This window comes from Erinaceus europaeus, chromosome 7, assembly GCF_950295315.1.
Source record: "Erinaceus europaeus chromosome 7, mEriEur2.1, whole genome shotgun sequence".
NCBI classification, from domain to species: Eukaryota; Metazoa; Chordata; class Mammalia; order Eulipotyphla; family Erinaceidae; genus Erinaceus; species Erinaceus europaeus.
Window position 1 is genome coordinate 45,225,008 of NC_080168.1, and position 16,783 is coordinate 45,241,790.

The 16,783-nt window shown below is 41.6% G+C and overlaps 1 protein-coding gene across 3 annotated transcripts in view; it reads left to right on the forward strand.

Annotated features, from left to right (window-relative positions):
* RFX4 (regulatory factor X4) overlaps positions 1-16,783 on the forward strand; it is a 195,749-nt gene that overhangs the window by 25,549 nt on the left and 153,417 nt on the right. For all 3 annotated transcript variants that reach the window (XM_007540035.2, XM_060194343.1, XM_060194344.1), the window contains exon 2: positions 9,573-9,659. In XM_007540035.2, the coding sequence (XP_007540097.1) occupies positions 9,573-9,659 (87 nt within the window). The remainder of the gene's footprint in view (positions 1-9,572; positions 9,660-16,783) is intronic.

The following is a 16,783-nucleotide window of genomic DNA, read 5'->3' on the forward strand; positions in this document are numbered from 1 at the left end:
CTCAGCTCTGGCTTATGGTGATTGAACCTGGGACTTGACAGAGCCTCAGGCATGAGAATCTGTTTGCATAACCGTTATGCTATCTACCCCCCCCCAAGCCATCTTATTATAATAAATGTTTGTCTCTCTCCAAAAATGACTATAAGCTTCCTGAGAGTTGAAGCTTTGCTTGCCGTGTTTACCACTAGATCCCCAGGGTCTGGCAAACTTTAGGTGACACAGTGTTTGATGAGTGAGGGAAGGAATAAAAGTAGGGGGAAGGTTCAGCTGCCCAGTGGAGGCAGCACTGGACCCCTTCCTGGAACCCAGCTGCCCTTGGGGCAGGCCCCTGGTGTCACGATGACAACCCACTGACCTGAGAGGTATCACCTACTCCTAGAACCCAAATTTTCCACATGTCTATGCGTCACTGCCGCAGAGACCACGAGAGAAAGAAGGAGGGACAGAGAGAATGATCAAGAGGAAAGTATACCCTGGTGTGGAGAGAGACTGGAGTGGGCCAGGTCACCATGGTTTCACTGGTAACAACCAGGGCCTGAGGGAGGGGGAGACTGGGGCGTGTCCTGGCACCCCCTCGAAGGACCTAGGGCCTGGTCCTCTCTTGGTAGCTGCCAGCTTAGCATGTCAACCCTTTTATATAGTGTTTCTAAAGCTGTGAGTTCCTAAAAATAGGTCCCAGCACAGTGCCCTGAAAGATTGTTAATACAAAGAGTATGAATACCACCTTCTTTTATAAAAGCTAGTGACACTTTCTAAGTCAGGCAGCAGTTTTTCTTCAGGTATTGCATAAGTCAAGAACTCCCTGTTCTCATCCAGTTGCTCAGGAACAAAAGTCAGTTCATGTCACTCCCCCACTGCTTAAAGCTCACTGCAGGCTAGTTCCCAGCTGACTGCAGGCTTCTTGGCCTGCTGGGCAAAGCCTTTGCAATCTCCTCTGAAGAATGGACTCTCCCACCTGTCTCCCACTGCTCTGTGGGTCACAGGTCAGTGAACCCTTCACCTTTCCCAGAAACCACTTTGGGCTTCTGTCCATGATGACCACCCTCCTTTCCCCTAGTTCTGGCAATGCCATATCCTTCAAGGACCACCTGAAATGCCACCCCCTGTGTGAGACAGCGGGCAAGAGCTGGAAACTTTCCTCTCTGCTCCCCACAGCATCTCAGCATCTTTTTTTTTTTTTTTTTTAAAGGCACACTCCTGGTAACCTGCTGTTTGGGGAGGCAGTGTGCCAATTGACAGCAAGATAACTTTGGAGGCAGCCAGGTCTGACCCAATCCAGCCACCAACTAGTTGGGCAACTTTCTCCTAACCTTTCTGACTTTGTTTCCTCCTCACAAAACAGAGCTATTAAGATGTTAGAGTTTCCTTGAGGAGCAGAGATAATATGAACAAGGCAGCATAGTGAGGACTCTCAATCAATGTGAGGGAGACCCTCAGCAGTGAGCTCCTGGCCAACAAGAGACCATGCTTTCCTCTTCTTCTCAGGGCTACAAAGCCCACCATACTGAGTGCTTCACCTGGACTGTTTCAGTTAAGCTTGGAGCAACCCAGGAGGTCTGGTTTTAGGAAGACTTGCAGTCATCCCAGTGCTCCATTGTGACTGAGTGGCTCAACTGGGATTTGAAGTCTGGTCAGTTGTTCTAACTCCAAACCCTGAATTCTTCCTGACCTGCCTCTATTTGCTCCTTCACCTGGCACTGCCTCCTCTTTAGTCAGTCCACATCAGCTCCTGGATCTTGTCACCATTCCTTACTCTGGACACACAGAATCCTGCCTCAGGACTTTTGCCTCTGTAGTTCTTGTTCTCTCAACCTTGTAGGCCCATCATCAACTTAGTCTTCATTTGAATGATGATTTTTTTTCCAGGTCTTTGTGCTGGAGGATTCCTCATCTTTGGTTTTTCTGTCCTTTCACCTGCCTTTACTTCTTATTTATTTATTTATTTATTTATTTTCTCTTTTGTTTTCCTTGTTGTTTTTCATTGTTGTTGTAGTTATTATTGTTATTGATGTTGTCGTTGTTAGATAGGACAGAGAGAAATGGAGAGAGGAGGGGAAGACAGAGAGGGGCAGAGAAAGATAGACACCTGCAGACCTGCTTCACCGCTTGTGAAGCGATTCCCCTGTAGGTGGGAAGCCGGGGGCTCGAACCAGGATCCTTATGCCGACCTTGTGCTTTGAGCCACCTGCGCTTAACCCGCTGAGCTACAGCCCGACTCCCCTGCCTTTACTTCTTCAGTCATCATCATCACTATGTGCCTGACTTGTGAACATTCTATACTCATGAACAAAATAGAAAATATTGTCAGAATTCACATTATAAAGGTGGGGGAAATAATAATGGTAAACTATAATGAACAAGATATTTTTAGGATTCAAGACCCTTGTTCACCAGAGAAGTCCTGCTATACTATATTGGCTTCCTGCTAACTGCTTTTGTTTATTTCTTCTATTGGAACTTTCCATTGTAAACACTTGATAATTATATGCAAAATGTATGGATGGTTAGGTGGGTAAGCTAAGAGTGATCATCTGGTCTGTGTACAGTATGATGTAGTAAGAAGGATAGACATGGGCATTGGAGACTGAAGATGGGAGTGTAAATTCTGACTTATTATCCTCTATGCGATCTTGGCCAGGTCAGTGACAAGTCACTGCCATGATCTAACCTTCCGTATCCTTATCTATAAAGTGAAATGACTTTCTCTCTCTCTCTCATGAAGTGTGCTGTGACATGCAGGCCAGGTTCTCTAAGTTAGCATGCTCTGTTTACATCAGGGTTTACCTGGCTTTTGACAACCAACCACCTTTGTTCTTCCCATCTGACCAATACATTGTCATCAAGCTCTGTTCTGAGCCTTGATGGCTTGTAAAAGCTATATCCCCAGCTATTTTTGTTGGTTTGTTTTTGCTGTTGTAAAGGAAAGAAAGTTTTTTAGAAACCCCAGTGAACCATTCATGGTTTCACTCAACCTTATTATATGAACTTGAGAATCATTTCAAACTGAGGTTCCCAAATTGATCCAAAATGGGGAAATACAGAGCCCCATCCCACTAAGGAAAGAGAGAGGCAGGCTGGGAGTGTGGATCAACTTGTCAATGCCCATGTTCAGTGGGGAAGTAATTACATAAGCTAGACCTTCCACCTTCTGCATCCCACAATGACCTTGGGTCCATACTCCCAGAGGGTTAAAGAATAGGAAAGTTATCAGGGGAGGAGGGGATGGGATACAGAGATCTGGTTGTGAGAACTATGTGGAGTTGTACCCTCTTATCATATGGTTTTGCCAGTGTTTCCTTTTTATAAATAAAAAAAAAGGACAAAAATGGGGAAACATAAAGACTTGGTGTGGGTTAAACTTATAAAGTGAAATCCCATGGGGCATTATTGACATATTCCTCCCTTCCTGCCCTGGATCCATGTTAAGTCAAGTGGACGTAGGCTTGGAAGCCCAGGCACCCACACTCAGAATCTTCAGTAAGTCATCTTGGGCACATGGAACAAGCTTGGTCCTTACTGTTAAACCAACAATGAAGCATTTGGGAGCAGGATACTAGACAAATGTGTGTTGAGCTGTTCTTCTACTGTGTCTCAGAACACAGTGCCAGTGTTGCAGCACTGACCACAGTCTGTCTTGTGGTACTTTTGCTTTAAAGCTCAGTTGTCAAATCTATAAACAAATATTAAAACATGCCACACAGTATTGTGCTAAGGTTCATTTTATACCACATTTGAGAAAATACCTTGCATAGAGCTGGGAACATAGAAACGTAATGTTATTGTTCTAACAATGCATTCAACGTTTATTGTGCATAAACTGGAGGAGGGGGGAAGGAGATGGGCACAGTGCCAGCCACTAGGTCCAACGTGAACAAAAATGACAGGGTTCCTGCACTCATGTACCAGGTGGGTAGCATCTGCCTTGCTTTCTAGATGGCAGCCAGAACACAGGAGTCAGTCTGGTTCATATCGGTGTCATTCACAACTCTTCTTTACCTTAGCTGCTTGTATCTGGAAGGCACAAAAAGCCTGCTAGTTAAATTTTCCTCTTTATTTGGCAAACTGTCTTTGAAGTATTGCCTTGTGTGGTTAAAAAGAAAAGGATTAGGGAATCCTATAGTTATGTGGATGAAGTACTTGTGTGTGTTTTGATATCATATGTATCAATAATATAATATAATATAATATAATATAATATAATATAATATAATATAATATAATATAATATAATATAAATTTTTGAGACCAGTCTATAGGTAAAACCTCATAGTATACATAATGGGGAAAGAGAGTTAAAATACTAGAAAGAGCTGGGCTCTGTTCTTGAGATGTTTTAAGTTTTAAAGGAAGAGCTTGCTTTCATAATGACAAACACACATGAATGAATCTTGCAAAAATTGTAACATGTTAGTAGAGTAACAGCAAAAGTTCTAATGCCAGGTGGACTGGGTTCAATAATTTAATATTGGAACTATGTTCTAGAGACTGTATAGGACATGGAAAGAGAACTCTGTTCACGCTTGGGAAGAGAATTATTGTTAAGACCTTAGTTTACATGCTAGTCCTGCCTCTTTCTTGCTGAGTAGCGTTTTAGAAAGCACCCAGTCTTTCTGAGCTTTAAATGCACATATTGGACTGACAAAATAGCTTTACCTATATAGTGTGGCTGTTGTGCTATCCCTGATGTGTTCAAGTCCAGTCACTACCACAGTGGAGGAAGCTTCAGTGATGTGGTGTCCTTCCCCATTTGTCTCTGTCTCTTTATATATATTTAGCTGAAAAAGTTGGCCTGGAATTGTGAAGTCTTGGAAACACACACACACACACACACACATCATTAGCCCCTATATTATAGAGTTTTTATGAGTTTAAGTATGGCTATACACACACACACATATATATTATACATTTACATGATGCTTGGCCTACAAGGGCTCAAAATATGGTGTTCTTTTTTAATGTTTTATTTATTTTACTTATTTTATTTTAATGAGAAGGAAAGACACAAAGAGAAAGACCGGAGCACTATTTAGCTCTGGCTTATGATGGTGCTGGGGATTGAACCTGGGAGCTTGGGGCCTCAAGCATGAAAAGTTTTTGCATAACCATTATGCTGTTTCCCCAGCCCAAGATATGATGTTATTTATTATTACTAAGTTACGTAATCTACTGACAAATAAGATAGATAAGTTCAACATTCATGTCTGTCTGATCAGTTGATTCCAGACCAAAATCCATTGCTAACAGTTCAAAAGCAGTTGGCGTTTATTTCAGGTGACGTAAATAGAGACCTTCGATGATACAAAGTTTATGGGAAATGAATTGCAGCTGCCTCCATTGAGGTGTCTTTCAGGGATGAGAAAAAAGGTTAAAGTTCACTGGTGGATTCAAGTCCTGTGGTCTATTGAGATGTTTTCAGTTGTTGCAGTCATACAATTTGGATTGCAAGCCCTTTCTTTGAATTTTCTGAGAACTCTAGGTCTCCAGAACAGGAGGGGTGATGCTTCTGCCCTACTTGGCAGACCACCATATGAGCCACTCAGAGTACACTGTGGGTGCACAGATTCGGATGGACAGTGATTGGCCAGAAGATAGCCAGAACCAGGTCAGCTACATGGCAAAAGAAGTGGGGTTCATTTCTCCCAAGAAAGAACTGAAATAAGCCAGGGACTTTGTCCAGAAAAATGGAGACATCCTATCCCTTCTTTCCTACCTCCTTTTTGTACCCTCCCTCCTTTTTGTATCTGCCATGTGCAAGAGACCAGCTTTATTCTGTGTTGTCAAAGCAAGCAGAGCTGAGTAACATGGTGGCTACAAGCACAGGCCTGCAGTCAGAGAGACCTGGGTAGGTACAGTGGGTATAAACAAGGGCTTCTTGGAGAGATGTGTTCTTTTTTGTTCCCTAGAAACTCCAGCCTTCTCTCCATTCTTGCAGCACAGCTATCATCTCTTTCCATTCTTGGGGTTGACTGGTATGGGGAAGAGGCACAGCTGTTAGGGCAGTTCTTACTTGATTTAAATTCTGTGGGTGGCTGTTTGACTCTCACAGTCCAGCTGGTATTCAGAGCCTACTCCTTTCCAGAATGTCTCCATGAGTTCCTCAGGGAGTGCCCCCACCCACAAATCACTGGGGGTTCTCACCTGCAGGATCCCAGTTTTTTTTTTTAATTATATTTTCCCTTGTTTTTTATTATTGTAGTTATTGTTGTTATCAATGTCGTCATTGTTGGATAGGACAGAGAGAAAGACACCTGCAGACCTGTTTCACCACCTGTGAAGCGACTCCCCTACAGGTGGGGAGCTGGGGGCTCGAACTGGGATCCTTACACTGGTCCTTGCACTTGGCGCCACGTGCGCTTAACCCGCTGTGCTACCGCCCGACTCCCGTACCCTGGGTTTTAATGGGCCTGATAATGGCACAAGCATAGTGTTGAGAGGAGAGTGTTTTTCTTAGCTCCCTGTTTATGATCCAGGGATGGGGGTGTGGGGAGAGTGAGCCTGCAGTGTATGACTATAGCAAGGTGTGCATACTTTGGAACACCAGGGACTAGCCCAGAACAGTAAAAATTGCTCTTGCTGTTGTAGCTTGGCAGGAGGAAAGACTGCAAATTTCACTAGCTGCCATCCAAAAATCAGCCATGGCTGTTGCCAAGGAAAAAATGTGCCAGGACTTGAAGGGGTTAGGAGATCTAGATGGAGACATTCCAGAAAGTCCTGGAGATTGGTATCCAGATGTGTTTTTGGATACAGTATACTGACAAATATCCACCTTGTGCTGTCACGATTTTGAGAACACCGCAAGCCATTTATTTCTGCTTTGTGTGTTTGGTATCTGGAATAGGATAGTGTTTTAATGTTGTGGATTTCTCTGCTGCTGCTGCTGCTCAATATTTCTGTAGAAATACCAGATTTCCATATTCTCCTGACAAGCTGGCTCCTGTTCCCTTGAATATTTCTCCTCTACTTATTTGCAATTTTGGAAGCAGCTTTCAAAAGAGCAGTTTGTTGGGAAATAAAATACAGAACAAAACCCCCAACATATCCCTCTGCTATTGGTGTTACTTTTACTCCTCTATATAACTTACTCGACAGTTACAGTGTGGCTTCTTTTTACAGTCTGTTACCTAAGGTATTAAGTAATAATGTTTTCATTGGCTCTTTGAATTGTGGGAGTCACATTACTTAATCTCTCTAATCTTCAGTTGTTTTCTAGGAAAAATGGAGATTAAAATCCTTACTTCAGATAGTTGCTAGAAGTCAAGTAGATAACATATATAAAGAACCTATTAAAATGAGCCTGGCATGTTAAAGTAGGTGTTCAAGAAATGTCAACCCCTATGTTTTTAAAAAATATTTATTTATTTATTAGAGACAGAGAAATTGAGAGGGGAGGGAGAGATAGAGAGGGAGAGAGAGAGATACCTGCAGCTCTGCTTCGCCACTCGTGAAGCTTTCCCCCTGCAAGTGGGGAACCTCTATGTTTTTTTTAAATTATAAAATTATTTAAAAATTTTATTCATTTATTTATTTTTGCCTCCAGGGTTATCATTGGGCTCGGTGCCTACACTATGAATCCACTGCTCCTGGAGGCTATTTTTTCTCTTTTGTTGCCCTTGTTGTTTGTTGTTATTGCTGTCATTGTTGGATAGGAAAGAGAGAAATTTAGAAAGGAGGGGAGGACAGAGAGGGGAAGATAAAGATAGACACCTGCAGACCCACTTCACTGCTTGTGAAGCGACCACCCTGCAGGTGGAGAGCTGGGGACTCGAACCGGGACCCTTATGCCAGTACTTGTACTTTGGCCACGTATACTTAACCCGCTGCTCTACTGCCCAGCCCCCAATTCCTATGTTTTAAAAAAGTTAATAGGTACATGCTAAAGAAGTGGACTCTTGTATTGAGGAAGGCACCATTACAAAGCACATGGATGTAGTCAGTTCTGCTGTAACACCATGTAGGCATTTCTAAAAATCACCACCATTCCACAGACTTGCACAATAAAAACCACAGAGCCTATTGGAAAAATAAATGAGGGACACCATATTCAAGAACCTTTGTCAGTCTGGATTTGGTGTATTACACCAAAGAAAAGGACTCTGAGGTAGGGGGCAGTGTTCAGGTCCTGGAACTCTAATGATGGGTTAAAGTGTTACATGGAAAACTGAGAAATGTTACACATGTACCAACTACTGTATTTTTCTAATAGATGTCTTTTTTATATTTACTTATTTTCCCTTTTGTTGCTCTTTTTTATTGTTTTGTAGTTATTATTGTTATTATTGATGTCATCATTGTTGGATAGGACAGAGAGAAATGGAGAGAGGAGGGGGAGAGAGATAAAGACACCTACAGACCTGCTTCACCGCCTGTGAAGTGACCCCCCTTCAGGTGGGGAGCCCGGGGGGGCTCTAACCAGGATCCTTAAACCAGCCCTTGCTCATGCCACCAGCGCTTAACCCACTGTGCTACCACCCAACTCCCCTAACTACTGTATTTAATCATCAACTATAAACCATTAATTTCCCCAATAAAAGGGAGAAAAAAGAAATCCAGGTTTGAACAGCTCTGACTGCACTGTAGGAACTTTGGTGCTTTGGTGTCTTTCTCTGTATCTCTGTCTCTATCTGAAGAAGTTAGTCTAGAGTGGTGAAGTCTAAGTGATGACAAAAATGAATGAATGAATGAAAACATCTAATAAAATGATAGCACAATTGTGCATATGCTAAATCATTCAGAGATGCAATCAATAAGTCATTCCACCTTGGAAAAAACCTGGTTTGCTTTTAGAAGTGGATGCTACAAGGGCTGCAGCAAAGTATCTTGAAGTGGTAGAAAGTGAGTTGTCTGGACAGATATGGTTCATAACACAACTGGTGAAGTAACTGCTAAATGTTTGAGGTGTGAGCATGTGTGCATTTTGCTTATGCCTGTGCGCCTTAGTTCAGATATGTGTGGCTTTCTCCACTCACTTAGTTGGGGGGGGGGTGAGACCTCTCAATTAGTCCCAATTAAGGGACTGAATGCAGGGATCTCTTATATTCTTTGCATAAAGTATATGTTCTACCATGGCCTACATACACTTAGTTTTTTTTTTCTTTTTATACTTATTTTTTTTAAGAAGAAATTGAGCATAAGCAGGCAAGCAATTATTCTATGCTCAGATTGTTCTCTGATAGGTCATTTGCATTGGAATACATTCATAGTTTCAATACAAGTATTACAGCAGAACTATACCTAGTTGATGCTGGATGAGTGAGTGAATGAAGAAAGGAATGGTGCATAGTTAGAATATGGAATAAATATGCTTCATTGTAGAACATGCATTTATAGTTTTTGGAATTAAAGCCAAATTAAGCAATTTAATTAGACAAACCCAGAGAATTAAACAAACCCAGGCATTTTTTGGATCTTAAAGGCACTAGATATGTATTATATAGGTTTTGATATCTTCTCCTGTGGTGGCTTTGCTTCTGTGCTTAGAAGAACCCTTTCAGGGTTCACTGGGCAAAGGGATTGTTTCCATAAACATCACCAGCAATCCTGTAACCTTTTCTTCTTTTTTTCTTTTTTAGAGAGCTGGATTGAAAGATGTCTCAATGAAAGTGAAAACAAACGTTATTCCAGTCACACATCTCTGGGGAATGTTTCTAATGATGAAAGTAAGTGCTTGCAACTTATTCTAAGAATCATGACAGCCTACCCATGGCCTGTATTTAAATGAGATGAGTTATGTTTCAAGAATTTTCAAATGGGGCAAGTCACCTAGAATGACACTCTGAAGCCATTTATGACATACCCCAGGCCCATACTGTAATAATCAGTAGTACAGTGTTCAATGCTGTCAAAGTGACATGAAAACAGAGGCCACAGCAAAAACTTGCTGTTCATAGACTTGTATCATCTGAGATCTCAGACACCCTATTACAGTGATGTTCCGGTTGGGCAAATGTGGATGCTGAATGTGAAAGACCATTATCTGTGTCATTGTAGGTGTAAATCTGAAGTGGCTGTGTATCGAGATAGCAGCTTTAGAGTTGAGGCTGTCCTTGCAATTGCAAAGTGTATCTCTCCCCACCCCCACAGATCTTGGGTTAGAGAACTATAGTTAGTGGAAAGAAATAAACTGGCATGTTTGCAATTTGTCTTTGTTATGTCCAACAGGGATTTCTGGGTACCTTACATTCAGAGCAAAGACGACTCAGGACTTGTACTTGTCCTTTAAACACTATGGTAGTTGGGATGGGGATCTTATTAGAAAAGTCATATCTAGAAGTGACAGTGTCTTTCTTCCTTGGCTGCTAAAGTCTACCTCCTTAGTTTAGTTTCTCAAAGTGTGCATCAGGGATAACCTATCCATAATCCTCAAGGTGTTTATTAGACATGCTGAACAGTTTCCTTCCAGAGTCCTGTCTGGTATCATGCTATCATCACCATTTTTAAGTCTTTTTTTTAATTTAATTTTTTATTTATAAAAAGGAAACATTGACTAACCATAGGATAAGAGGGGTACAACTTCACACAATTCCCACCACCAGAACTCCATATCCCATCCTCTCCCCTGATAGCTTTCCTATTCTAGTTGGGGTGGGGGTCTCCATTTTTTAGATGGCTAGTAAGCATATTTTAGTTATATTCCAAAGGGTCTGTGGCTATAGTCGGTTTTTGTTTTGTTTTTTTATTTTGCCTGAGCCTGAAATCTGATAGGCAGATGGATCCTAATTATTGTCTGGGGAGGTGATGTCATGGCTGGCAGAAGGACCAGAAAGCTGGAACAGGGAAGAAAGTAGCTCCCAAATATGGGAAATATGTATAAATATTGTTGACGGAAATGTGTATAAATATTGTTGACGGTAAACTCCATCAATTTGATGTGATCTGGGGCTCATAATCAGCTTAGGAGCCTATGTGACCTCTGTATCCCTATAGATCTGAGCTCATATTCTGTGGTCATAAGTAGGAGCGTTCCAAGCTGCCCCAATATCAGGACCCATCTTCCTCAGGTGTAGCATAGAATATATTGTCCATCCATCCTTCAGAGGATGGAACATTCTCTACCATTGTTGACACAAGTTGAGAGCAAGGTCCTATGGGGGCCCACAATGGGGTCTATTTTGTTGTTCTTGATAGGAATGATCAATAACAATGGAGAGAGGGATTTATTTGAGGTCTAGGCCCATCATGTCAGGGAATCTCAGGATTCCCCGAATAGGGCCCCAGCTGATGGGGTAGCCTAATAGTGACTAAAGAGTCATTGTTAAAAGTATGCCAGTCTCTTGCCCTTATTCAGCTTTTGCAGTCCTTGCTTTGATAAAGTTAGCTTTGTAGTGAGTGAGAGAACTATAATAGAAAGTAGATGAGGAGGGTATCTAAGTCTAAGTAGACACTATTTCATTATGAACTTTATACTGACTCACTACAGACTATTGTGTATTTTTGCTTTCAGGTATATATTTTGCCCTAATTTATGGATACATGTGAACATATGCTCTATCTTACGGGACCTGGTCTATATCTAGGCTTTGGGATTTTGTTAGGAAGTGAACCTCCTGGAATGGAATTAGAGAATCCTATGAAAGGAAAGGTCTGACCCGAGTAATGAGGGTGAAGGGTTAACATTCCATGCCTGACATCTCTGGACACAGAGTCGTGTGCTTCTGAAGTCAAGCATGCTGAGGTGGTACTCCTTGCTTTGATTAGGTTGGGATTAACAGATTCAATATCATTTGGTATGAATTGAGAGAAGCATGCAGGAAAGTGAGGCCCACCTTAGAGGTTCCATGACTGGGGGAAATGTAGGCTGTAAAGAGGAAGCGGGAGGATCCTGATGTCTTAGAGTTTAAGAAGACAATAGATAGTTATTATTATAATCACATTATTTAGCGATTGGGTTAAGTTTGAAATATCCCTTTGTTAGGGTTTGCTGTATCTTATACAACATCACCATAATTTATGTCCTTTGACATTATTTGCATATAGCTGTGCTACCGGTTGCTTTTGTTCTTCCTGGTATAAGCTTTTAAGAGAGTCAACATATCAAAGACTCAGCCCATGTATTAAAAAAACTTTGTTTGTGATTTTAAAAGTTTGAGGCATTCAATTAATTTTCCCCTCTCATATTAATTAAATAGTGATTTATATAACTACAAATTAATAGGAGTGTACATAAGCACTATTCCCACCACCAAAAGACTGTGTCCCATCCCCCCTCCCGCCCCCCGTGAAGCTGAACATCCACCTTCAGCCTTAACCAGGGTTTTGTTTTGTTTTTTAATATTTTATTTATTAATAAGAAAGAGTAGATACAGAGGGAAAGATACCACGAGAGAGGAAGAGACCAGAACACTTCTCAGTTCTGGCTTATGGTGGTGCTGGGGGACCTCAGAGCCTCAGTCTTGAAAGGCTTTTGCATAACCATTATACTGTCTCCCCAGCCCATAACCAGGGTTTTTACTTTGGTGTCCTATTCCAAATTCAGTCAAATCCTGCTTTGAGTTTCTCTTTCTGTTATTCTATCTTAACTTCTGTTTATGAGTGGGTTCATCCCATACTTATCTTTATCTTTCTGACTTAGCTCACTTAACATAATTCCTTCTAGCTGCATCCAAGATGGGTCAGAGAAGGTGGGTTCATTGTTCTTAATAGCTGTGTTGTATTCCAATGTATATGTATATATACCACATCTTTCTCAGCCACTCATCTGTTGTTGGGTACCTGGATCGCTTCCAGGTTTTACCTATTATGAATTGTGCTGCTATGAACATAGGTGTACACATTTCTTTTTGGTTGGGTATTATGGAATCCTTAGGGTATATCCCTGGGAGAGGGATTACTGGGTTATATGGAAGGTCCATGTCTAGCCTTGTGAGAGTTCTCCAGACTGCTTTCCACAGAGGCCAGACCAGTTTACCCACAGCCTCTCCAGCATTTGTTGCTGCAGTCCTTTTTGATGTATGCCATTCTCACAGGGGTGAGGTGGTATCTCACTGTTGTCTTTATTTGCATTTCTCTGACAATTATCGACCTGGGGCAGTTTTTCATGTGTTTGTTAGCTTTTTGGATCTCCTCTGTAGTGAACGTTCTGTTCATATCCTCTGCCCATTTTTGGATGGGGTCATTTGCTTTTTTGTTGCTAAGTTTGCTGAGCCCTTTGTATATTTTGGTGATTAGTCTCTTGCTTCCACACTACGATCATCATCTCTGGCATTATGCTATTCCACTGCAGAATACTGTGCCCCAGTATGGTTCCGTAGCCCCCATGTCCACTTGGTCGATTCCAAATTATATTCCTCCATGAGGATAATTTCTGGAACCATCCGTTCCACCCCGGTTCCATGGCTGCCAGTTCTTAGCAACATCGCCCTGCCAGATATTCGTCGGGATGCGGCATCATCTAAGTTCATTTCCCACGTCTACGCTCGACCGGACCTGCCAATATAGTCGGATATCTTCGCCCACCCTGTCCAACGCTTGACGTCTCGTCACCCAATCTGGTCCCCTACGCCTACACTGAACTTCTCTGTTCCAGTCTCTTGGAAACAGAGTTGGCAGTCAGCTGAGGTAAAGAACAAACACCTCATCACAGACCCCTGCAAGCGTCAACCCGGCTTTGACCTAGCACGTTATGATTGGGCTCTCCTCAATCGCTATCGAACAGGCCATGGCCAGTGCGCCACTATGTTCCATCGCTGGGGAGCCAGAGATGACCCAAACTGCCCCTGTGGCTACAGACAGACTATGACCCACATAGTCAATGACTGTCACCTCTCCAGATTCAAAGGAGGTCTCGAAACTTTACATCAGGCTCAACCTGATGCTGTTGACTGGCTACGGAAGAAGGGCAAACGCTAGAAGAAGTAGTCTCTTGTCTGATGTATGGCATGTGAAGATCTTGTCCTATTGTGTGAGGAGTTTCTCCTTGTTTGTGTGATAGTTTCTTTGGCTGTGCAGAAGCTTTTCAATTTGATGTAGTCCCATTGGTTTGTTTATGCTTTAGTCTTTCTTGCAATTGAGTTTGTTTCATCAAAGATGTCCTTGAGGTTTAGGTGGGGAAGAGCTCCACCAATGTTTTCCTCTAAGTATTTGATAGTTGCTGGTCTAACATCCAGGTCCTTGATCCATTTGGAGCTGATTTTCGTTTCTTGTGAGATAAGGTGGTTCAGTTTCATTCTTCTGCATGTTTCAACCCAGTTTTCCCAGCACCATTTATTGAAGAGAGCCTCCTTCCTCCATTTAATACTTTGGGCCCCCTTATCAAAGATTAGATGTCCATAGGTGTGGGGGTTTAGTTCTGGGCTTTCAGTTCTGTTTCACTGGTCTGTGTGCCTATTTTTGTTCCAGTACCAGGCTGTTTTGATGATGATGGCTTTATAATATAGTTTGAGATCTGGGAGTGTGATGCCTCCATTTCTGTTTCTTTTCAAGATAATTTTGGAGATTCTAGGTGTTTTCTGGTTCCAGATAAATGACTGTAGTTTTTGTTCTATTCTCTTAAAGAAGCTTGGTGGAACTTTGATGGGTATTGCATTAAATTTGTATATGGCTCTGGGGAGAATATTCATTTTGATGATATTTATTCTTCCAATCCATGAGCATAGGATGTCTCTCCATTTCTTGGTGTCATTTTCTATTTGCTTGAATAGTGACTCATAGTTTTCAGTATACAAGTCTTTCACTTTGTTCAACTTTATTCCTAGGTATTTTATTGATTTTGCTGCAACAGTGAATGGGAGTGATTTCTGGATGTCTTCTTCTTCAGATTTGGTGTTTGCATAAAGAAATGCCACTGATTTTTGTACACTGAATTTGTAGCCTGACACCTTGCTATATTGCCTGATAACTTCCAGTAGTTTTCTACTGGATTCTTTAGGTTTTTCTATGTATATTATCATATCATCTGCAAATAGTGAGAGCTTAACTTCTTCCCTTCCAATCTATATTCCTTTGATTTCTTTCTCTTGCCTGATTGCTATGGTAAGAACTTCCAATACTATGTTGAAGAGTAATGGTGATAATGGACAGCCCTGTCTAGTCCCCGATCTGAAAGAGAATGCTTTCAGCTTCTGTCCATTGAGTATGATGTTGGCTGCAGGTTTGCTATATATGGACTCCACTATCTTGAGGAATTTCCCATCTGTTCCCATTTTTTGTAGTGTTTTGAGCATGAATGGGTGTTGGATTTTGTCATGGTTTTCTCTGCATCTATTGAGATAATCATGTGGTTTTTGGTTTTGCTTTTATTGATGTGGTGAATGACATTGATTGACATACGTATGTTGAACCAGCCTTGCATTCCTGTGGATAAATCCCACTTGGTCATGATGAGCAATTTTTTTTGATATACTGCTATATCTGGTTGGCCAGGATCTTGTTCAATATTTTGTCATCTATGTTCATCAGAGATACTGGTCTGTAGTTTTCTTTTTTTGTTGTGTCTTTATCTGCTTTTGGTATCAGGATGATGTTGGCTTCATAGAAGGTGGAAGGGAGTGTTTCTGTTTCTTCGATCTTTTGGAAAAGCTTTAGAAGTATAGGTATTAGCTGTTTCCTGAAGGTTTTGTAGAATTCATTTGTGAAGCCATCTGGTCCAGGACTTTCGTTGTTGGGTATCATCACCATTTTACTCCACTTTATAAAACTGAGATAAATTGAACATAAAGTAGATAGATCTTCTGTGAACTATTGACTATTACTAATCTTTTTATTTTCTCTCTTGTTTTTTCTTTTTGCCTATTGGATTTTTGTGCCTGCACAATTCTGTTACTTCTAGTGGGCCCTTCCTTCTTTCCTTCCTTCCTTCCTTCTCCCCTTCCCTTCCCTTCTTTCCCTTCCCTTCCCTTCCCTTCCCTTCCCTTCCCTTCCCTCCCCTCCCCTCCCCTTCCCTTCCCTCCCCTCCCCTTTCCCTTCCTTCCCCTTCCCTTCCCTTCCTTTCCCTTTCCTTTCCCGTTTCTTTCCTTTTATTTTCAGGGAGTTAGGGGAGGAGGGAGGAAGTGAGATGGGGGCATTTAGGAGAGACAGAAGGATTATAGTAATGTTCCACCATTTTTGAAATTTGCACCAGAACAGGTGCTAATAAGTGGTGGTGGGGGCTTAAACTTGGGTCCTCTTGTATGGTGAAGTGTGTTCTCTACCAGATGAGTTGGCTGTTTTTTGTTGTTGTTGTTGTTTGTTTGTTTCCTTTCTATTCCAGACAGAGAGAGGTTTGGGGGAGGGAAATATCACAGCACTACCCCACTGTTGATGGAACCTCCCTTGGTGGCATGCATGTTGCTCCCATGTGATTCTGAGGACTTGAAGCCAGGCCCTTGTGCATGATAAAGTGTGCACTCTGCCAGGTGAGCTTCTAGCCTCTGGAGCTATATTTTGATAGTTATTCCGAGCTACTGGTTTGCTCGTCTATTTTGGGGTCAATACCATAGTTTTTCTTACTGAATCTTTGTGGTTAACTGTGATAGCTAGTGATAAGAATTCTTCAAAATTATGTTGGTCAAAGTATTGTTATTTCTACATTAATTTTAGAGTCAGTGAATCCATTCCATACAAATGAAATATATACTAGGATTTTGTTTTGAGATCTCATTGCATTAAATCACAATAAATCTGGAAATAATTGGCATTCTGGAGAACCAGAGCATCATTCTGGCACATGTGGTGCTAGGGATAGAACTTAGGACCTCATGTCTGAGAGTCCAATGCATTCCCCACTGTGCTACCTCTCAGGCCACAATTATTTTTCTTATTAGTGATTTGATAATGATTTATAAAATTATAACATCTTATGGGTATA